This window comes from Physeter macrocephalus, chromosome 21 (genome assembly GCF_002837175.3).
Source record: "Physeter macrocephalus isolate SW-GA chromosome 21, ASM283717v5, whole genome shotgun sequence".
NCBI lineage: Eukaryota > Metazoa > Chordata > Mammalia > Artiodactyla > Physeteridae > Physeter > Physeter macrocephalus.
This window is the reverse complement of record NC_041234.1, coordinates 49,772,250-49,795,767: the sequence shown is the minus strand read 5'-3', so window position 1 is coordinate 49,795,767 and position 23,518 is coordinate 49,772,250. Positions and strand designations below refer to the sequence as shown.

Genomic DNA, 23,518 nt, shown 5'->3' with positions numbered 1-23,518 from the left:
GGCCTCTCCCGTTGTGGAGCACAGGCTCCGGACGCACAGGCTCAGCGGCCATGGCTTACGGGCCCAGCCGCTCCGCGGCATGTGGGATCTTCCCTGCCCGGGGCACGAACCCGTGTCCCCTGCATCGGCAGGAGGACTCTCAACCACTGCGCCACCAGGGAAGCCCAAGGACCTTTTCTTAAATAACCACAATACCATGATCAAAGCTGACAAATTAATAATTCCTTAATACCATCTAATACCAGTCACTGTTAAGTTTTACCCAGTTGTCTCAAAAATATCTTTCTGCATGGACTTGTTCAAACCAGGATCCAAACATGGTTTACACATTAGGCATATACTATTTAGGCTTAAGGCCACTTGGTAGAATTTCAAGCCTCATGGGAAATCACCTCAAAGCACCTCTGAACATTCCAGATTCTCTAACCCTAGGAACTTCAGTGTGGCCTCTCCCTGGCTGGAGAAAGGAGCTAGCCATCCAAACCCCTCATCAGATCTTTTTTCTGTTTCCCAATAAGGGATGGAGGGATTGTTGCCTCAGGGTGGGATGGGGAGGGGAGAACCAGAGAAATGCCTTGCAACTAGATTTCTGCTCTGCCTCCTATCCAGACCCCCCAGTCCCCACCCCCATCCTGGCAGACCTCAGAAATATTTGGTTCAGCCGTGTAAAAGTAATCGTAATTGCAGTCATTCCTGAGAGCTGCTTACCATTATGCCTAATTACAGTACAGCACAATAATCATTATGTTTATCATTAAAGATGTGTCAGATTGACTTTGCCATGAGTTTGATTTGATTTCAATACAAAACTGCTTCAGTATACACAGCCTTCAGAGCTTATTGCTCCTGGCCCCTATCAGGGAGCAGGGGACCAGCTGTTGGCAAGCCAGCAGCTGAGCATCCCTTCCCGTCCTGTCCTGTCCCTCCCATCCCGTCCCATCCCATCCTGTCCCATCCAGTCCCGTCCACTTCCATGTGCTCTGACTGCTGCAGCTTAGGCCAGAGGTGCCTGCCCACCTGCCCTTCCTCTCTTCCTCTCCACGGGCTGCACATCTGGGCTCGAGGCAGAATGATTCACTTACAAACAGAAATATCGAAAACAACAGAACTCTGCAGGCTCTGCCAGCATCAACTGCTGCTTCCCCCGTCCACAGGGATCTCAGTCAAGCTTCTTATTGACTCAATCCATGCAACATCTTCATTATTCTGCCCACTGGGGGGAATGGAGAATGTGAGATGAGCCGATGTGTCCAAAGTCATCGAGTTCATCATTAGCAGAACCAGAAGGAGAACCGGAGGCTGTGGCTGCTGAGCCGGAGCTTCTGTGGGAGCCGAGCCTGGGTCAGGCTCTGTCCATTAGGCCTTCCTCTCTGGTAATAGATGCATTTTCAATTTTCAGATGTACGAGATGATGCTGTCTGTGCTGCTGGGCAACTTCTTGAGAAGCAGGCACCTGAGAGTTGAGTGAGGGGGAGGGCAGCACTTTTCCAGCTCACGTTTGCAAGTTGTGGGAACCAAGCTAATAGCCAGGACCAGACCTTGCCTCATCGGTACATTGTCAGGCTGCCTCTGCCGGCAGGTTTCTTGCTGCTTGCCAGCACTGAGGCAGTCACTAATCAGGTAAACCAGTGCGGAAGAAGCATGTCTACCATATCAAATCATTGCCTAATGAGCCTTCCCTTTGGGTCCTCTGCAGACCTGATAAATGTGGCCGGCTCACGTATGCTCAAATGCTCATTCATTCAGCTGGCCTTGAGTGAGGCCCATCTTTGTTTCTGCTCTGTGCTAGGTAAAGCTACCATCTGGTTCTTGCTTCTGAGAGCTACACTCCTGGCCGAATGGGGAAGAAGGATGTGTAAACAAATGTGTCAGAGTGGGCCTTAGGGCTGTAAAAGACCTTGTGATGGCACAGACCACAGACGAGGGAGCAAGGATCTCGCTTTTGGGGAGTCGGCAAAGACTTCAGAGGTTACATTGGAGCTGGGTCTTGAAAGATGAGTAAGAAGGGAGGGCCGGGCATTCTCTGCACAAGGAATGGTGAGTGGAAAGGCAGGGAGGTGTGACAGAGCATGAAGAAACCCAGGATCCTTTTGCAGATGTAAGCTATATAACTTTCCATTACGGTATCTCAAGGGCTTAATAATTTAAAGTTAGACTTCCGGGTAAACTATCAGTCCAGTTTACTGATTTTCCATGGCCTTTGCTTCCCCACCCCACCACCACCCCTGCCTCTGCTTCTGTGCCAGCCTTTTGGCCTTTCTGCAGTCCCTCTGCACTTAGCTCAAAAGCTGGTGCTGAAATATGCCATTTCAATTTGTTCATTCTAAATTTTGCACCAATCACATTGGCCCACTGAATGGCTTAGCTATATGTTCTAGGTTTCTCGGAGCAGCAAAAGGAGGCCGTTTTTCCCTAGAGTCAATCCCAAGGAAGCAGAGCCTGCCTGCCATGGGGAGGGATGGCACAAAATCTCTGGAGACACCTGGACTCCATGTGCTAGGCCTCTGCTGCCCCATGTCTATTCTCAACCAAATGGCCTGTTTGCTTAGCTGCTGACTGCTGTCTTCATTAGAGGGACATTAAAACACTTGGTTTGAGCATAGCAAGGTAATGAATAGTTCTTGTGTGGACTCTTAAGTAAACTATTAGGGGACTTGCCCCAGTACACCTTTACTAATCTGCTGATGAGCATTAGCCACTTCTAGAGCATTGAAAGGGCCCACGAGTTAGAGTTTTTGTAATGAAAGTGACCCCCCGCCGCCATTTCTGTAGCCTCTAGAGCTTTTCACAACATTTCTTCCATTGATCCTCATAAACAGCCCTTTAAAGTTGGGAGGCCAGAGATCTGTGTCCCTAATTTACCAACCGGGAGATTGAACCTTGTGGGGTTAAATGATCCCAAGTGGTTCCAATGTTATTGGAACCGTCATGATCATGGTGCTGGGAGCTTTCCTACTACCACGAGCTACCTGCTGCTGAGCCATCCTCCCCCCATGGCGGCGGGAGGCGGGGGGAGGAATGTGGGCAGAGGCAGTGCTCCCACATTTACAGGACAGCTAGCTGCCATCATGCATGCAGTCTACACACTCCCTGCACCGTTCGCTGCACACTCGCCTTAAGAAGGACCTCCAGATGTTTGCCGTGTTAGCCCCAAGCTAGTACAGTAAAGAGCAGTAAAGAGCAACCTCAGGAAGAAAATACCCCTCCAAGATGTAAGTCATTTACTTCCTTTTTACCAGCAGGATCAGGTTCAACCTGCATAAATCTATTTTGGCATATTTTAATTGCTTGTAAACTGTTTCCTGGATATGCCACCGACCATGAATAATTAGAATCATTTCAATCACTGGCTTTTTGAAAGTGAATGGGAGAGCAGACAAGAAGGGGCTGCTCAGAAGGGAGAGTCATTAGTTAAAGCCTGAGTGGGAGCATTGTCTCCTCCGTCTCTTGTTTTTTTCATGATGTGACTAGGGCCGCCTGTTTTTCAGCTACTCTGGCTGCCCTTCATTTTTTTATGCATCTCTCATGTTAAGTAATGCTAGCTGCTGACAACGACCAGACCCAAGTGGCCAGTGTCAGAGTCATCCATTCACTCAGCCAAGATGGATGGAGCACCTACTATATGCCAGGCCCGGACGAAATCTCGAGGATAAGGAAAAGAATAATGCCCAGTTCCCAACCTTGAGGAGAACATGGCCCGGTGGGGGAGATGGGCACATAGACAAACAATTACACTATGGTGTGATAAGTGCTAGAATAGAGGTCGACAGCAAGCTGTGGGAACGCAGAGGAGGAACTCATTCCATCAGGGGGAGTTGGGGCCAGTGCAGCCGAGAAGCAACATTTAGCAGGGGTGCAAGGGAAGCAGAAGAGTTGACCAGATAAAGAGGAGTAGGAGAGACACTCCAGTGCAGTGTGGCTACAGTGTAGGGGCCAGAGCCTGGCCCGTGGCGTGAGATAAGACTGGAGGAGTCAGTTGCGCCACTGTGAAGGCCTTTGTATGTCCTGCTTGAGAGTTTGGACTGGGTCCTACAGTCCGTGGGGAGCCAACCACAGTTTTTAAGCAGGGGGAATGACATGATCAGATCTGAATTTCGGACAGAAAACTCAGGGAGGGAGGGGAGACAGGGAAATCGGTTAGAGGCTGACTCAGAGAGCACAGCTTTGCTTTATCTTCCCCCTGGACTCCAGGAGCTCTTGCCTGCATGTCTATTATGGCACTTACCGCAGAGCATTAGAACTGCTTGTTTGCACAGCTGTCTCCCCATCCACTCCCTGGGGGCAGGGGCTGAGTCTCAGTCATCTCTTCGCACCCAGAGCCTGCTACACGGGAGTCCTTGGGAGACATTGGTATCAAGCGAATGAGGGAACAAATGAATCAATAGGATCTAAGCAAGTTCAACTCTGATTTGCCCCCAATTAACCACTGTGATGGATATATCAGAGAGAAATCCAACTCTGATAGAATATCAAGTCCATCCATGACTTTGCCTCTGCCTCTGCCAAGCCCATCAACCTATCACTGTCCATCACAAAGGAAGGATGTGCTATTCAGAGAAGACAAGAAAGTTGCTTACAGAGCTGTGCTGGTGCTACTTATGACCCTGTACTCTGTTCTTTCTCATAAATTAATATTTTTTTTGCGGTACACGGGCCTCTCACTGTTGTGGCCTCTCCCGCTGCGGAGCACAGGCTCCGGACGCGCAGGCTCAGTGGCCATGGCTCACAGGCCTAGCCACTCCGCGGCATGTGAGATCCTCCTGGACCGGGGCACGAACCTGCGTCCCCTGCATCGGCAGGCGGACTCTCAACCACTGTGCCACCAGGGAAGCCCACTCATAAATTAATTTTTGATGACTTGTTTAGAATGTATCTTCATCGTCTTCGTTCTGCTCCTTTTGCCTTTCTTACCTTCTCTCCCTTTCTATTTAAATCTCGTTCATCCTTCAAGGCCAGTTCAGTTGCTTCCCGTCACGCATCACCTAGCCCCACACTCAGAATTACCCCTTGAGTTCCCATAGCTCCAGAGAAAGGACTCACCTGTAATGTTCATCTCATCATAGTTCTTCCTGCACCTCTCTGCCTTCTCTACTAGACTTCAAGCTCCTCAAGGCCAGGGATTGTCTGCTTCATCATTGTCTCCCTAGCATCTCCCCACCCTGCATCCTGCCTCAGAAGATAACCAGTGAGTGTTTTCAAATAATACCTCAAGCATATTGTGTGCTGTCTGGCTGTCCTCTTAGAGATAATGCCAGTCTTGGGAGTACCCTATGCCTCTCTCTATCTTCTTGCACCCAGTGAGATATGTTTTTCTTCATCTGACAAATGGCAAGAAGAAAAATCATTGTTCATCAAACAATGGGAATATCTCCCAGAGATAGAGATCCCCTAATCTCTATCCCCTAATCCCATATCATTTGGGGTATTTTGAAAGCACAAAATCCAGTGCCTCTAAACAAAACATAAGCACACTGATCCATTCAGGGTCGTAAATTCAAATCTTTGCTGAGTAGCTTATTGTATGATGGGTCGCACCTATGGTGCTGAGTGAACAAAAAGAGAAGATGAACATTCTCTTTGAAGGACTTATACTGAATTAGCTCAACTTAGAACACAGTAAGCATCAAATACCAAGAATTCAAGTTTTCCAGGTAGAAATGTCCAGCGGACAATTATAAATTCAAGTCAGAGGCCAGGGATAAACACTGAACCCAGAAATTTAGGATCTCTGCATGGAAGTGATTTAAATCACAGCAGACAGTGTAAACTCTTGCAGAGAGAGAGAAAAGAGCTGAGAGGACAACCTGAGGGCACCTACATTTAAGAGATAGGTAAAGGAAAATGATCCAGCAAAGGAGACTGACAAGGAACAGAGAGAGGAGTGGTGATGAGAGAGAAGACAGTGCCAAAGATGAGGCAGTAGTTGATGACAGGTGCTGCAGAGAGATCAAATAGGGTGAGCGATCACTGAAAAGAAGACATTAGGTTGGGTAATTAGGGGGTCACTCTTGGTCTCCTAAGGCAGGAATAGCAAATACAGGGCACGTATGACTACATCCCTCCAGCCCCCACCCTGCCTACCATGTATTCCCATGAATTACTTGACAAACTGATTTGAGCACATTTTTCCTGCTGAACCTAGACACAGCCTCAGAATCCTTCTCAACATAGTACCCCCAAGCAGCTACTACCAATCAATTAGAGTTGCCAACAAGCTAAAATCTCTTTGCCATCCTTCTAGAAAACAGTTCAGTGGAGGTGTGGGGAAGAATTCAGACAGCAGCGTGTTGAAGTGTCTGAGAAATGAAGATGTCAAGGTGCTGAAGAAAAAAGAGATCTTAAGAAGTTTAGCAGTGAAGGAACAGAGAGGGCAGTTGCTTGAAGTAGTGTAAGGATCAGGCCAAGGCAGCACTTACAATCCTCTAGCAGAATCCATTTCTTTTTTTTTTTTTAAGGCCGCACCCCTCGGCATGCAGGATCTTAGCTCCCCGACCAGGGATCGAACCTGCGCCCCCTGCAGTGGAAGCGCAGAATCTTAACCGCTGGACCGCAGGGAAGTCCCAGAATCCATTTTCTTAAGGTCATTTTAGTACTTGTCCAGCAGCAAGCCAGGTAAAGCAATATCCCTGTACTCTTCCTTCTTCTATCCCCACCCTTGGCTAAAGGAAAAATTGATGTAAAAAAGCTTTGTGTGTAGGCTTGTTTCCAAAATATCCATTTGATCAACAGAGACATATGGTATAACCAGAGTTGGCCCTGCACATATTTATGAAGGAGGAATTCTCTCTAATAGTGGAAATTTGAGGATCAGCTGTAATGTGGGGAAGATATTAGTCTTGGCCAGGGCCCTTCCCCCAAACCCCTTGAAACCACACCCTGAAGGAAAGCCTTGGCCTGCAGCGAGTCCCCCTAGTGAAGTGGCAGCCACCCTGCCCTTGTCTCCTCTGCTACCTCCTCTGTGCCTCCTTTCCTTCCTTGCCAAGTTACCCCATACACACGTTTTTATCTCCTCTCCTTTCTATCACCTCTGTCCCCCTGCCTCTTTCCTGCCACTTCCAAGTTCTCATTCCCTCCTCCTCTCTTCCATTTTTCTTTCTCTTTTTTTTTTTTTTTTTTTTTTTGCAATTTGCTTTTTATTTTTTTTGGCTGTGCGGCATGTGGGATCTCAGTTCCTTGACCAGGGATCGAACCCACATCCCCTGCATTGGAAGTGTGGAATCCACTGGACCACCAGAGAAGTCCTCTTCCATTTTTCTTAGTCTCATTCATTTGGATCCTTCTCTTCTTGTTCTCTCTACCCTCTTTCTGGCTTCAGAGTTTTGGAATACAGGGTAAGCTCTTCACAAGTTCGCCCTCATTCACTCTGAATGGACATTAGTAAAGAAATCCAGTTTTGCTACTGTCCATTATATGTAGAACTCCTGTTTCTTTGTATAGTTGATAAAGCACAATAAATAATAATAATAATATCTATCATTTAATAATAACGTTTACTGAGCACTTACTATGCTCCAGGCACTGTTCTATGTGCTTTACATGAATTAACTTACTGTCACAACAACTCTACAAGTACCTTCTGTTATTATCCCCATTTTACACAGAAAACCAGGGCACAGAACAGTTAAGTAATTTGCCTAAGGTCACACAGCTAGTAAATGGTGGAGCAAGGATTTAGGGCTTGTTCCCTATGACTCCAGAAATCTCATTCTTTAACCACTATGCTTTTTGCTTCGTGGTGTAATGGAAAGCCCACTGGACTGAAAGTCCTAAGCCATGGGTTCAAGTTCACATCTGTTACTTTAGCACTGTGATCTTCTACAAGTCACCTCACTTGTCCAGTGCCCCACACGTGTGAGGACAGCTTACTGTACTCTAGCCAGTACCACACAGTTAAGCTTAGATTTATTCCTCTGCCGTTCATGTAATTATCTTTCTCATTTAGATTTTCATCTCCTCAAGAGCAGTCACCAGACCTTATTCCTTTTTGTACTCAGCTTCCCCTCAAGGACCTAGAATAATGTTCAGCACCTAATAGAACATGTGCGTGTACACACACACACACACACACACACTACTGTGGGTTAACTAACATAGGAACCTTACTGAATACACAATACACTAAAGGGCTATATATGTGTGTGTATTCATGAAGCCTCTAAGTACTTTAGCTAATGAGATAAGACTAGTTAATACTGGGCATATTCTTCATTTAAATATAATCAGTGCTCAAATAAGCTAACAGTTCCCAGGTTTACCTGATTATTTTGCTTAATAAAATTTTTTATACCAATAGTTAAAATACCATTAAAACTTCTGGATAATGAAATTATTTCCATGCCTTATTCATTCATTCACTTATTCATTCAAACAGTTCTTGGCACTGGTGTATGAGCCTCACCATGAAACACTTCTTAAGTAGGGACCCTGTTCAGGTTGTGAGATGAGCTCCGCAGGTGGGATACAGATGCAGTCTAGATGGGGCGCTGGGTTTCCATCCTCGTGTCCACTCCACATGTAACATCTTGTCTCCAATAGCCCACATCTCCCTGACCTCTCGGTCATGCTCTGGACAATCCTAATTCCCCGTTCCCCTGCCTACAAGCAATCGCCTTTGATGTGCTGCTTCCTGCCAGTTGAGTCCAACGACTAACGGGGTTATTATTTTTGTTTGTTTGTGTTGTAAAGCCATGGCAATAAAATTTACTCCCAATAATACCACTGCAATTTTGTGTCCTTAAAATGTACCTTAAATGATATATATAATAACTGAAATTCCTGTAAATAGAAATGTTTTTCTGGGGAAAAGAGGGCTTTTTTGTTTCCATCATGGTTGGGCCCAGGTTCTCTGATGGAGTAATTGGTGACATAAGAAAGGTTGAGAAGCATCTTACAAGACCATGTTATGGTTCAAAGTGCTGATGCTCTGTCACTCTTGTTGTGATGAGTTCTGTTCCCAGGGTGAGTCCAGACAAGAAATGCTCTTCCTGGCCAGGGCCCACATCACAATCACCAGCACGACCTCCCTAGCTGACGACAGAGCAAAGCCTCAGGGGTCTGTAAGAGGGATTGGCATCAACCTTGGGCTTACCCTGATAGGATCAAGTCTAACTTCTAGGAAAAGGTAAACCTTGAGTTAGCAATAAAAATTTTGAGAGCTTTTTGGAGTATTATAAAAAGGGGACTGGCTTTTTATACTGACTAGGAGGGAGGGATGTTAGTTTAGCCGCAGGAGTCTATTGCCAGTGTGGCAAGTGTATTCCTTTAGGCATCTTTCTCATGCTGAATGTCATCCCTAAGGCTCTAAGAGATTTTACTTTACCATTCTGTTTCTTCTTCTCTGGTTGCTCTTTTTCTGCCTAGTCACTGGCTCTTTTTATCCCCCTACTACATTAGTCCTCAGCCATGACCTCACTTCCACACACCATCATCACATCTCCAGCTGCCTGCTAGACGTAGTGACCCACATATCCTACTGTCATCGCAAACCCACGAAACCCAAGCCCATCCCCTTCACTGAGCCAGACTAGCTCTTCCTGCTACTTAGCCCAGCTCTATCAGTGGCACTGATTCTCCTACTTACCCTGACTCAAAACCTAGGAGTCAACTTTGACCTCCCCTGCTCTGTTTCCTCCACAGCCAACCACTTACCAAAGTCCTTGGAAGTCTACCTTCACAATGTCTCTTTCCCATCCTCTCCATCCCCACAGTAATCACTCTTGTTCAAGCCCTTGCTATCTCCCCCTTGAACTATGGCTGTGGCCTCCACACTGGTCACCCAGCCTTTGTATACTGCTCCCAGGTGTCCTAAGGCACAGCTCCAGTCCTGATATGCCTGTCACATCAAGTCCTGTCTCCTCAACCTGGGGTTCAAGGCTTCCCTTGCTTTCCTTCTAGAACTCTAGCCAACTTCCCAGACTTGTCCTGCCTCCACTAACTACCCTCCAACCCCACCCCATCCCTGCCTATTTGCAATCGCCCATCCTTCAAGACCCTGATTCTCCCTACTGGATGTGCATGTCTTCAGAATTTCATTCCTTCAACGAACATGAATTGAGTACCTATTATTTTCCAAGCCCTATGCTAGGAGCTGTAGGTAATAGAAATATGAATACAACAGTATTCTTCCCTTGTGGCACTCTGGCTAAGGAGCTAGAAAGACAGATATAAACAACTCGAAATCCCTATCAGGCTGCCTCTGACTCCCATCCTGTGGGCTCTTCCCCTCAGCCTATAAATATACTTTTAAGACCCTCCCATCTTAAAATACCACCCTACTCCACTCCCACCCCTGTACCAAACTCTTAAAAAAAGGAGAGTGTGTGTGTATTCTTACCGTCATTCTTTTTTTTTTTTTTTTTTTAATATATATTTTTGGCCACACCACATGGCATGCGAGATCCTAGTTCCCTCACCAGGGATCGAACCCACACCCCCTGCATTGGAAGGGCAGAGTCTTAACCACTGGACCACCAGGGAAGTCCCCATCATTCTTACCTCCACTTCTTCCCATAAACTCTTCAGCCCCCTCCAGTCAGGCCTTGTCCACACCCTCCACTGACTTTGCTGCAGCAAAGATCTTCCCATGGACAAATTGGAAGACCACCCTCCTTTTATTTCACCTCTCTGCAACATCTCAAATCGTCACCAGAACTGTTTCCTCTCCCCCTGTCCACCTCTGAAGTGTTGGCTGTTCCCCATGATTCTTTCCTCGCCTCTCTTCTCTTCTCTTACTCTATAGGAAGCCTCCCACGCCGGCCAAGGCAATTCCTTGGCAATTCTCATCCAATTCCTTTATGTCGTTGATAACTCCCAAATCTATAACACATATTCTGTATCTTAGGCCCAACCTCTCGCCTGAGTTACAGACCACTGTATCATCACGATTCTGACCCTAAACATGCTCCCCGTTGAACCCCCCTCACACATATACACCCCACCACGAATCCATGTCCTCTGCTTGTATTCCTCACCCTGTCACTGTACCTCCTACACAGTGGGAAATCCTTGACTCTCTCTTCTTCCTTACTTCCCACAGCCAACTCATTGTTTAGTTCTATTGATGCTATCTTTTAAGTTTTTCACTCTCGGTTCCTCCCACAACTGTTCTGGCTCAGGCCCTGTTACCACTCAACATGGCTCTAGCACCAACCTTGTCACTGGTCTCCCTATTTGCATTCCTCCCCTCAAATTCCATTCCGTTCTCTACACTGTAGCCATTGAGTCCTCTCAAGTGCCCAGCTGACCTGTTCACCCCCTCATTTCCAAGCTCCCCCAAGTTTCCATTCACTTATGCCACAAATAGTTACTTGCCACCTCCTAGGGACAAGCACTGTTTTGGGAACTGGCACTGACAGTGGGGAGCAAAAGAGTGTTCTGCCCTTGTGGACCTTCTAGTCTGGGATCAGGCCGAATGCCTTAGTGTGGGGAACACGCAGCACCTACCGTGAAACTCATCCTGCCTCCCCAGCCTCGTGTCCTGATCCTCCTTATGCCCTACCCTCGAGCAACATCAAATTGTGCTAAATATGCTGTTCCATTCCACAGTCCCTGCTCTTGCCCAGGCTCTCTTGGGAATGCCTCCCTCCCACCCACCAGGCCCCCTTTGCAGACCCCACCCTACACAGTCACTTCCTCTGGGGTGGTTTAGAGGCTCCTATGGGTAGTGCTGATCTCCAGAATGACCTGGGTTCAAATCTCACACCACACGTGCTAGCTGTGTGACCTCTGTCAAGTTATCTGACTATTCTGTGCTTCAGATTCTCATCTTAAAATGGAAGTAATTCTAGAACCTCCATATGAGTTGGTTGTGAGAATTGTCAGTCCATAAAAAGTGCGCAGACACTTTAAGTGCCTGACATATAAGAAGCCTTTAATCAATATTAACTGTTGGGACTTTCCTGGTGGCGCAGTGGTTGAGAGTCCGCCTGCCGATGCAGGGGAACCGGGTTCATGCCCCGGCCCGGGAGGATCCCACGTGCCGCGGAGCGGCTGGGCCCGTGAGCCATGGCCGCTGAGCCTGCGCGTCCGGAGCCTGTGCTCCGCAACGGGAGAGGCCACAGCAGTGAGAGGCCCGCGTACCGCAAAAAAAAAAAAAAAAAAAAAAAAAAATTAACTGTTAACTGTTATTGACATAGAAAACAAACCTATGGTCACCAAAGGGGGAAGAGGGGGATAAATTAGGAGTTTGGAATTAACATATACACACTACTGTATATAAAATAGATAACCAACAAGGACCTACTGTATAGCACAAGGAGCTATACTTAGTATCTTGTAATAATCTATAAGGGAAAAGAATCTGAAAAAGAATATATATATATATACATATATACGTATAACTGAATCAGTTTGCTGTACATCAGAAACTAACACAACATTGTAAATCAACTATACTTCAATTTTTAAAAAGAGAAAAAACATTAACTGTTATTACTTGTGACTTTAGTATTATTGTTATACCTCTCATCATACTGTTCTCATCATACTGACCCCTCCTACTAAGCATATCTTACAATCTTTGCACCCCAGTGACTAACCTAATCAGGTTAGGTACTTAATAAAGTATCTATTAAGTACTGACTAGGTGTCAGTAGATACTTAATAAATGTTGAAGGAAGGATAAAAGGATTGGCTGTGCCGGGTTTGTGGTTTGGTTTCATGTGACCACATAGGATTAGGAAGGAATAACAACAACCTTAAGGCTTCTTCTGAATATCTTCTTGACCAGATATCTAAGTGTGTGCTGTTTGCATTGCACGAGCAAGAGCTGGAGGGGAATGAGCAAGAAAGGCACATTGAGCTGGCCTGAACCGAGCAAGACGGAGCTATTTTCCTTTCTTTATTCATTGACTCTTGGGTCGAGAAGGGACCAGCTCCCCTCAAGTGCTATTCCCTTCCACTCCCATCCTTCAGCCCCACCTCATCCTTTCCATTTGCCCCATTCCTGCTACCATGTTCCCCTCAAACACGCATAAACGGAAACCCAGAAAGCAAAAGGATCGCTGAGGAAAAAGGGGAAGGGGTGGAGAAGGGTTAGCACCTCCCTCCTTCCGTTGCTGAGATCAAAGCCAGCGTTTGCACTTGCCAGCCGGCTGGGCTCTTTCATACCCTGCTCCACCTGTCTGGGAATGGCATTGCCGCTTGCCTGTTTCCTTTCCTCTTCAACACTGGAGGTCAATTTCAGGGTGGGGCTTTGAGCTATTTCTAGTGCTGGCCAAATCCCTCCACCCCAACATCTTTGTCTATTGATCAGATTTCCTTTCCACCTCGCCAGTATATAACAAGTGGCTGAGCGCAGGGCAGGAAACTATGAGAGAAGTCAGTTTCTCCACCGGCTCTAGGCGGAGCTCATGGTTTAAACAAGCGGGAAGCCACTGGGGCTGCTGGGCTTTGTCTGGCAGGAGGAACAGGCTCTTCTTTCTGCATCGTGGGGGGCCCCCAGTGCTTGGCCCAACATCCCCCAGGGTCTGGGTGAGGCACTGGTTAGGCAATAGCTTCTTGCCTCAGAAGAAGGGAATTCACATGTACTGACATCCTACCCTGTGCTGGGCCCTGTGGTCGGCCCTTTAATGTATATTATCTCTGTGATTCCTAGCAACCCAGCCAGGTCAGGATTTATCATTCCTCTGGTAGCAACGACTGAAAGAGATTAAGAAGCTCGCCTGAGGCACACAGCTCAATCCGGGTATGAAAAGGCCGGGGCTCTTCCCGCCTCATCATGCTGCCTCAAGAGCCGAGAAAACTGTTCATGCCATAAATTGGCTCTTTGCATTATTCCACAGAATTAACTGAACAGCCAGCTAAACCTTTTGTGAATTAATGTAATTCAACATAATTTTAAAGTAAAGGTTGAAGGAAATTCAACTCTACAGGCTCCGCAAAGAGAATGTGACAGAAGTTTCTGCCTTGGCAGAGTTCATGGTCCCGTAGAAAGGAGTTAACGAGTGCAAAACTAAAAGCATAATATAACACAGAAACAGAAATACCACGAGAGAGCCAGAGAGGGGAAGAGGGCACCGCACCACCTTTGCCTTAGATACAGCCTCTGCCTTCCCGGTGCATGTCACTTCCCTCAGCCCCAAGCAGAGCCTCCCAAGGCTAGGACCAGTCAGCTGCCATGTGGAACTGGATCACAAAACAGGGACTTTCTTAAATCATCTGGGTCCCCTAGCCTAAGAATAGTGCGAATAAGCAGGACCTGGGAATAGTATTTGATTGGCAAAGGTGGGGAGATGTTTAGGAGCCCACGCTTACCTGCAGCCAGCCTGCTTCAGCAAAGAATGGGTTATTTATGGGTTAGTTAAAGCCAGGTGCTTATGCATCCAGGACAGGAGCCTAGATCCCAGTCAAGCTGAGCTCTCACGTGGCAGTCAGTTCTGGCCCCAGCTGACCGTCTTTCAACCATGTGCTCTTGGCCCAAGAGGGGGCTAAAGGCAGAGAACGCGGCTGAGCGTGCGGCAGGCCCTCACAATGAGGACACGTTGTTCCAGACGCTCAGCCCGAAACAGATAGCTCACAACATGCCTTGCTGACAGAGGATCAAGCAGTGTTATCTTCGTAGATGGAGGCAGAACATTCCCTCCTCCTAGACCTCAGCGAGGCCCCCTGACTCTGATTTTTATAGCACTTTGATGCCACGGGTTTGGGTCCCCCAGAGTGGCTTCTTCGTTGCAGCTGCCTTTCTTCTATTGCTCTTTCTAAACCCATCTTTCCATACCCGTGAAATGAGTGTACTACTTGACACCTTCTGGAGGAGGAGAGGCCGTCCAAGGAGAGAGGGTCACACCTGTTTGAAGCCTTCTCTTCCAGAGCCAAGCCCACGAGGTTCTCGGGCTTGGACTGAGGGGCCCTCCTTGGCTAAAAATACAAACCTCTCCGGTTTCTTTGATCAGAATGGGGGAGTTAGTTTCTGGATGTGTCCCCCAGGTAACCCCTCTTGTCCATTCCATATATGGATGCGGTAAAGATGATCTCTACTCAAAGGCCCCTTCTATCTACAGAATTTGGGGCTTCAGGCATCAGAGAGTAATAACCCCAGCAGGAAGGAACTAGACCCCTCTTTCCTTTTTAGTTCAGTCCAAAAAAAAAAAAGCATTATAAGCATTGGCACATTCTTGGTCATTTTTCTTTTAATTAGATGTGTGGAGTCTTCTGTCATGGATGTGCAAAAGCCATCTCCCCATCAAATTACTCCCATAGATTCCACAATCCCTAGAGATTGTTCCACAACCTCTCCCACGGTGCCAGATGTACATCCAGGCTCTTAACAAGGATGATTTGGTGGCAATGGCAATCACCCTGGATTATTTTTTTAGAGGCTCTTTGAATGACATCAAATTCATGACACATACCAAGATCCCTTTTGCTCATGCCCTCTGTACCATTTTTTCCATGGAATTTGAATTTCCCTGGCTTACTTACCACCTAACAATATCACTATTGAAATCACATAATGTTAAGGACCATATGCTCTCTCTCCAGAGAGTGTGCACAAATACTATTTCTGTTAAAAACTAAACAGAAATAGTAGCTTTGCATATTTCCCATTCAAAGGCTTATCCCAATTGAATGATTCCCTTTGTCATGGGGTGTTTTTCCCCAAGCGGGCTCTAATAGAGAAGCTGAATCAGATATTGTGACTTATCAAAGGTCACAAGGAATCATCTAGTGAACTAGAAATAGAATCCAAAAACCTTTATTTTGATTCCCTGAATTTAAAAACAAATAAACTCTACTATGGAGAAAGAAAAACTAGAGAAACCAGGCTCATTTGACATTCCCGGGTCAGGGAATTCAAGGCAACCAAAACTAACAGGCAGCTGCCTTGGTCTGTGAGGACCAAGGAGGTGACTAAGGCACAGGTGCTGCCTGCCTTCAAGGAGTTGATAATCCAGTGCAGGGAGTTCAGGTCGCTGTTGAAAAATCTCTACACACTGCAGAACGTGCTTGGGAACACCCAGAGGACCCCAGAGGAGGGTTTGTCCATCTTCACAGCCCCCGCAGCAGCCAGCACAGTGAACTGTATGTGACATGCCGGCAAGCACGGTCGATTTGTTGAACAAGGACCATAAGAGATGTACCAACAGAACACTCTGGGGGTTGGTGGAGAATGAGGGACAGCTTTGTGAAGGAGGTGACATTTGAGCTGTGCCTAGAAGGATGGGGAGGTTTTTCACAGGCAGCAGGGGTTGGGGGAGGGCCTTTGCAGACCCCAGGAAAGAGCAATGGCAAAGATCCTCGGGGGGGTGGGGGCGGGGGAACCAAGCCCGGTCTCATTTGGGAGAGCCCGGAGCAGGCCAGTGTGGCTAGAGAACAGGGGGATAGAGAGGCTAGAGAGAAAAGTTGAGACGTGAGCAGAGAGGACCTTGAACACCAAGCCAAAGAATTTCACAGTGGACTGTCATGGGAGGTTTGAAAATGGGGAACAGTTTCCTGCTGCATCCTCCTGCCCTGCCCACCCGGGCCTCCCTTACCTTGTCAGTAGCGGTGGATTTCTCTTGATTGTTCTGTTTGTATGTGGTTTGGTTTGGAGGTTTTCTGTGGTTTAGTTTGTTTTTTGGCCTTTCCCTTTTCCTTACAGTTTTTCACAGCATATGGTCCTGATTATGTGCTGGAAATCACGCCAAGCTGCCGGCCAGACCGCAATGAGCCCCACCGAGTCCAGCAAATCCTCAACTACATCAAAGGTGAGTGCCACCCCTCAAGTCCTGCCCTCCTCATTCCACCCAGCTTGTGGTGACCCATCAGTGGGGGCTTCCCCCAATACCATTTGTCATTTGGTGGCTAATCTTTACACCGACTTGGAAGGGAAACCTCTTCTTGGCCTGAGAGCTTATAGTTGGAATTCCGCACTGGTCACTCTGGTTGGGATTGTCATTTGGCCAGCTAATGTCACCTTCAGGGGAACAAAAGTTTCAACTTTAGGCACCTCCAGTGGAAAGCCAGTTCTAAAGTGTGACCTGGAACTCTCCCTTTGAAAAGGGCAACAGTAAAATCCTCTCTAAGATGAGGGAAAATCAAGTCAATTCAGACTTGGGGTTGGGGGTAGGGGTGAAGGGTGCTCACAGACATTCTGTTCCAATGTGTTTCCTTGCTCCAGTAGAGCCTCAAGTGACTGTGAGCCCACAATGAGTAGTCAGGGATTCTGAAGCCCTGGGAGTGGGTTCCCCAGTCTCACTTAGAGCACTGGAGATGGGGCTGCTGCCCTATCCTTCCCTTCCCTAAGGCTGGCCTCCAATTATTCTGGCCTCTGGACAGAGGGAAAATGGCAGTCATCAGGTTATTGCCCTCTTGATCACACTGTCCACTAGCTGTTTGGGGACACTATTGGTAGAGGCCCCCCCCCCAACTCCAGCTGCTGCTTCTCAACTCAACTCACTTCATCTACCATTTTTTAAAAGTCGTTTTGGCACCCACATTCCTGTTTCATTGAATGTGTGTACGTGTGCATATTTTTTTGGATCCTAATTATTTGCAAAGTTAAGAGGCCAAAGGTATCACATTGCCTATCCTGGAGAGTGAAATTCCCATGTTTATTCATCTAACAATCAAGATAGCACCAGTTCTCCTAACTTTGACTCCCTCATTGGAATAGAATCTAGCATGAAAGGGAGGCCTATTCTGTGTCAGAGTTAGTCCGAGGGAGCACGTTGTATCCTGGTAGTCTTTGCCGAGGGTGATATTAAGGCATACGCAGGAACTCCACATCCCAGGCTCCTTTGACCAGAGAAAAGTTTCTAAGCTCAAGAGTCATAGACTCATAAGGTTGTGCTCATAGCAGTGCTTATTGCCCCTCTCAGGTGTCCCACATTCCTCAGCCTTTCCCTGACCCTGTAGTTTCAAGCCACCTCCCTCTGGCCTCTCAATGGCTACCAGCCTCAGAAGTCCTCACTTCCTAACCAAATCCTCCTCCCTCCTCCAACCTTTTGAAGGCCTTTAAAATCCTTCTTTTCCTGGCCCTTCTTCAGCCCTTCTCACTGCACTGCAGCCCCGATTAACACTCGTGCTCCCACCCTAGTTTCCTACTGCCTTTCTCAGATCCTGGACCAACTTCTCTGACCCCTTTTCTTTCTACCTTGCCATTTTACCCTCATCCAGTCTCTAAATCCTGGTAGAGCACAGACAAAGCAATAGAAACAGAGAAACTAAACAAGGCTCTGCAGCTACTTGCTCACACCTAGGTATGTGCAGATATCTGTATGCCCTCATGCTTTCCTGCACACATACCCAGGCACTTATCTCCAGAGACTGGTGACATCTTGCTATTGAGGAAATGGAAATGACAAGCGAGAGAAGACGTAAGGAAGGTAATTCAAAGGGAAGAGAACTAGGAAAGGTAAGAAACCCAAAAGAGGAATAAATTTTGAAAAGACTTGAGATAAAATATTAGTTTGAGGGTTGGTTTAAAAATAGTAATAATAATAATAGAAAATCTTAGAGGATATGTAAGTTACATGGAAGTAAGATTTTTTAAAAGATCCTAATAGGTTAAAGCAATATTCAGCCATATTCATGGCTGCAACGCCATGAAATTAAACTGGGAGAAAATATATGGACTAGGAATTGGGTCCTCAAAAGCAACTGGACACACACAAGATGGGAAACATGGCTTTGCAGCATTTTGTCTGCAAGAGAGTTAGGGAGTTTCGTCAGTGTGAGTCACCAGGGCAAGGTGGCCTCCAGAGATGCTAATGCAGTATCGACCTCACTTTAAAAGAACTGGAGACAAATAGGAGCATATGCTCCAGGAGGTCAGTTAGGATGGGGAGAGGACTGGAGCCCAGGCTCCAAGAGGTCTGGTTGGAGGAGCTGGGCCTTTGGAGAAAAGAATACCCAGGGGGATGTGGTCCTATATCTCTGAGAGACTGTCACAGAGCAGAGGGCATAGACAGACTCTATGTGGTCACAGGGCACAGATCTAGGATCCATGTGTAGATATTATTAAAAGGCAGATTTTCATTCAAGAGAAAGAAGAATTTTCTAACGATTAGAGTTGTCCAAAGTGAAACAGACTGCCCAGAAAGGAATGAGGTCTCTATTGCTGGAGACATACAAATAGAGACAAGACAGTCACTTGACTGTCATATCGTAGACAGACTCCTGCATTTGGAGGAGGGTGATTATACTAGGTTATTGTCAAGGTTCCTTCCAATCCTAAGATTCTAGGATGCTGTACATTAAAATGAGAAAACAGAAAAACAACAAAAAGAAGATGATGAGAGTGCAGGGGTTGGTAAATGAGTCACAGTTGGGGGGGCACGGGGGCGTAATGCTGTGTATAGGAAAGAATTGATGAGGAGAAGAAAAGAAACTAGGTGGCTGAGAGTGGGTGGGGAGCCAGGACAGCAAGTAGAATGGCTATAGAATACTAGGAATCTTCAGATTTTTCCATTTAGCCATCCCTTTCATGTTGACAAAGTCTTGTGTTCTAGCCATGCAAATGAGCAGAGCACATAAGTCCAGAACCGAAAAGAAATTCAGTTGAACCTAGAAGAAATGAGGCTAGAAAGAAGTCCAAATGTTGCTAAAAATGGCCAAGCTAACCTGCTATACTGAGACCGTGCCCCTCCAGCCTGGTGACGCATGCTGCCATCAGATAGTGTGTTGCCATGACAATGGTCAGTGTGGAAAGGCTGCTGAATTTTCTGCATTCTGAAAGATTTTCCTGAACCTGCCTACAAGACTATCATTTGTTCTTGCATATAAAACCTCTGTGAGGCTGGCCATTTCTCTCAGTGCCTCCCTCCCCCCACTCATTCCCACCCCCCATTAAAAACAAAGGTAGTGGGGCAGAGGCAAGGATTATTTGGGGGAAGTGGATGGCAATGAGAGAGTGGATGGATTAAGCTCCACTCTATGGGAAGGAGTTTCACCAGCATATCTGGTTGAATTTGTTTAACCTTTGAGCTTGGGTTTTCTCTCTTTCTCACATCCCTTAGAAGCACAAAAGGTGGGATTTTTAACCTATTGGAGATGAAACCTGAGGAGGTTCATCGTATAGAGATGCATTTCATATGCCACAGGATGACTGGAGGCACAGGCAGATTTGGACCTCACCTTATCCCATCTTTACTGCCCATTAGACTTTCTAAGAGAGAAAAACGACAAAAATAAAACTATGGAGAGTCCATTCAAGCTGTTAGCTTTATACAGAGAAAAGCTATGTGTTGCTCTCACAAATCGTTCTTCTCGTGCCAATGAATCTTGAAGATATAACCCACACAAGGAAGTGTGGGTTACAGAGTGGATCGCTCAGCCTAGCTCATGACCACTACTGTAAAATCACCCTCACACCATCTTCATGTGCTCAAACTTGTTTGTCTTTCCTCTCTGGTTGACGTACTCCAGAGGAGTTGGCTCACAGTGAACCTTCCAGAGTTGGAACAGTGCTGATGTGATCAATCCCCAGAGGCAGCTAGCTCCCTAAGCCTGCCTAGCTCTGCATGGGGAAACAGGGGTAGAGGTTTTCTAATCCCTGGTACTGATGACATTTGAATCAAGTAAAAATCCCTAGGGGGCCAAAAGCTTCATGTTGCAGCCCAGGCCCGACCTGGTGGGAGAGGGGGAGGGGAAGGTGAGTTCTGTATATGTGAGTATGTGTAGCAGTTATAACTGGAGGTTTCTACACTTGCTCTGTGTTCCCAGGTTCTACCCCAAGTTTGCCTAAGTTAGAAAAGTAAACAAATGGGACCAGGAGGAAAGGAGCAGGAGGAAAGGAGGAGGTGGGGGGAGGGCACAAGAGGAAAGAGCAGGCCTTGTGCCCATCTGCCCTTTCTGACCCTTAATGAAGGAGACTTAGTATGGCAGCCTCTATGATGCAGGGTTGGGGAGATGGGCCAGCAAACTGATATGGGTGTGGGGAGAGACACCACAGGAGAAATAATAAGAATAATAGCTACTATTTATCTTACAGATGAGGAATTCAGAGAGTCTCAGAGAGGATAAATGACTTGGCCAAGGTCACCTTTATTCAGTCATTCAGCAAGCAATTACTAAGCACCTACTCTGTGCCACACACTGTGCTAATAGGTGGTGGAGCAGACATTTGAACCCGGGTCTGTCTGAATTGAGACTTTGAAGTCAGGCTGTTTGGCCTTTCCAGTGCCCCTCCTCTCTTTGCAGTGTTGCCCTATCAAGCCTACTCATCATCTGCTTTTTCCAATCGCCCCTGGTAAACCCCTCCCACCTTGTACTACACACCCGGCTCCTTCCTTGTGGTTGATCCAAAGCACCTGAAATCTGATGTCTCTCTGGAAATGGGAGGAAATCAGCCATGGACAACATTTGAAATTCTGGTCCCTGACCTAGGTCTTTTAGCCATGCCCCTCTCACCCCACCATACTGTAATTGAAACTTCCACTCCATTTTGAGATGAGTAGAGAAGTAAAAGAGAAGGACAGAAGGTGGAAGAAGCCAGCCCACGTGACTCCTGCTGCCTGAAGTGTGCTGTGGTCACCAGGCCCAGTCTATTTACAGTTCCACAGCCCCAAGCTGAGACCCTTTGCACATCTACCGGTAATATTCTTGGGAGAACCACTGTGCTGAATGTAAGCAGCACCTCCTCTAGCAGCCTGAAGTCTGAGATTGAAATTCTTCTAGGGACTAGCAATTGGGGCATCAGGTCTGGGCATGTCCAAGGCCTGCTGGAGCCCCCAGCTTGAAGCAGTGCTCCTGCCCTGTGGGACTCTACACCATGGAAACTCGGCTTATTTCCACATCTTCTCTTGCTTCCTGAGAAGCCATGAGGGTAAATTGAAAGTCAGGGTTGGTCCCAAGACAGACTGACCATTTGCTTTAGGGCTTCTTGGAAGGACTTTGGAGCAGGATTGTGGAGGCTGCTTTGAGCCAATTTGCATGACTTCAGGTGAGGATCTCTGTGATGTCCATCCCTTATCTCCCTTTGCCATCCCCTATCCTTTCTTCATCCCTCTTCAGCCCACTGTGGTCTCTTCCAGGAGCCTCGCTTGCTTCACTAAAGTGTGTAAGAATTGGAAAGGTTGGTTATTGTTGTTGTTACTCTCATTGTTAAACAAAAACGTTGTAAATATATCATGCTAAAAATTTTAGAAATTCTAAGATGAAAATGAAGGCTGCTCCCCAAAGTTCTAGTAACTTTGACGGCAGCTTTTAACAAACGATGAAAACCCTTGGCAGGTTACTTTTGAAGACTTGAAACACCTACCTAAATCCAGGAGGTGGGAACTCCCATTATTGAAAGCCTACTGTGCATCACCATGCTGGATTCTTTACAAGCTTGATCTTATTTCATCCTCACTATTACCTCATGAGGTAGGAAACTGGTGCCCGCAGAGCTAATGTAATATGCCCACAGTCACGTAACAAGTAAGTAGTGACATCAGGATTTGAATCTAGGCCTGGTGCCCCTCCTCTTCTTGGCACTATTGCTCAGTCAAGTCTACTCATCATCCCTGTCTGCTCTTTCCAATCGCCCCTAGTAAACCCTTCCCACCTTGCAATGTCTCCCAAAGTGAGGTTCTGAATGAGGTCGATTTTAAGAAGTATCATTGTGTCTCCACTTTAAAGCCCAGCTAAATCAATCAATGAATATTTTTTGGAACTTCCCATGTGCTTGGTGTCATGGGAGATATAAGAGAAGTTTAATACATGAACCCTGCTTCTAAAAAACAGCTGAGAAGTCTAGGTGAGGAGACAAAACTAACCCCCTTAGACAGATCAGGACATAATAAGGGCTGATGCAAGGTAGAAGAAGAAGTAAGACTTTAAGGAGAGTGCTTTCAGAAGGCTGGGATGTTTTGAATAGATAGAATAGGGAAGTGCTCATAAGCAACAGAAACTTGGATAGGTGGGAGCCAGGGGCAGATGGCAGGTTTCCTTGAATTTCAGGCTGAATTGTCCATATCAGATACAGAAAAGTGGGAGCCATTCTAGGTTCTGGAATTAGGACATGACATGATGCAGTGATGTTTGGATGGATCATGGTGGTATTCCAAGGGTGAGCCTGCAAAGACCTGGACCAGAACAGTGGTGGTAGGCTACTCCCTATCCTATTCCTCCCGAATGGCTGAGAGCTGTTAAGAAGAGAGTATCAACAGCACTTGGAGGTATGTCATTTATAGGGGATCAAGGAGAAAGGAAGGAGTAAAGATGACTCTGAGGTTTCCAGCCTGGATACCAACTGGAATGGGGAGCCATTGGGGGTGGGGGATAGTTTTACAGAAACATATACTTGATGTGTTCTCTTTCAATACACTGAGTTTGAAGTATGATACAATATCAGTATAACTACATGGAAGAATTTGTTGCAGCCAATTAAAAAGAAATTTTTAAAGATAATTTGATGACAAGAGAATAATGCTCATGGTAACAATCTTAAGTGAAAAAAAAAGATATGAAATGATTTAATACCATATAGTCTCAATTTTGTAAATATACATAATATGTGTGTGAGTGAGTGTGTGGATATGCATAGAAAAACACTAGAAGGAAATATACCAAAAGTGCTAACAGTAGTTATCTTTTTTTTTTTTTTTTTTTTTTT

The 23,518-nt window shown here is 46.5% G+C and overlaps 1 protein-coding gene across 14 annotated transcripts in view; it reads left to right on the top strand.

The window, feature by feature from the left end:
- Nucleotides 1-23,518, top strand: part of HDAC8 (histone deacetylase 8) — a 235,475-nt gene that overhangs the window by 192,235 nt on the left and 19,722 nt on the right. For 3 of the 14 annotated variants that reach the window (XM_007109818.4, XM_007109823.3, XM_028482235.2), the window contains one exon: nt 16,580-16,685. The exons of 1 other annotated variant lie outside the window; for it this stretch is intronic. In XM_007109818.4, the coding sequence (XP_007109880.2) occupies nt 16,580-16,685 (106 nt within the window). Of the gene's footprint in view, nt 1-1,399; nt 1,460-5,095; nt 5,186-16,579; nt 16,686-18,096; nt 18,186-18,229; nt 18,335-20,911; nt 23,308-23,518 lie in introns of those variants that run through there. 10 more of the 14 variants (XM_007109817.4, XM_028482237.2, XR_003677801.2 and 7 more) reach the window with 9 other exon arrangements.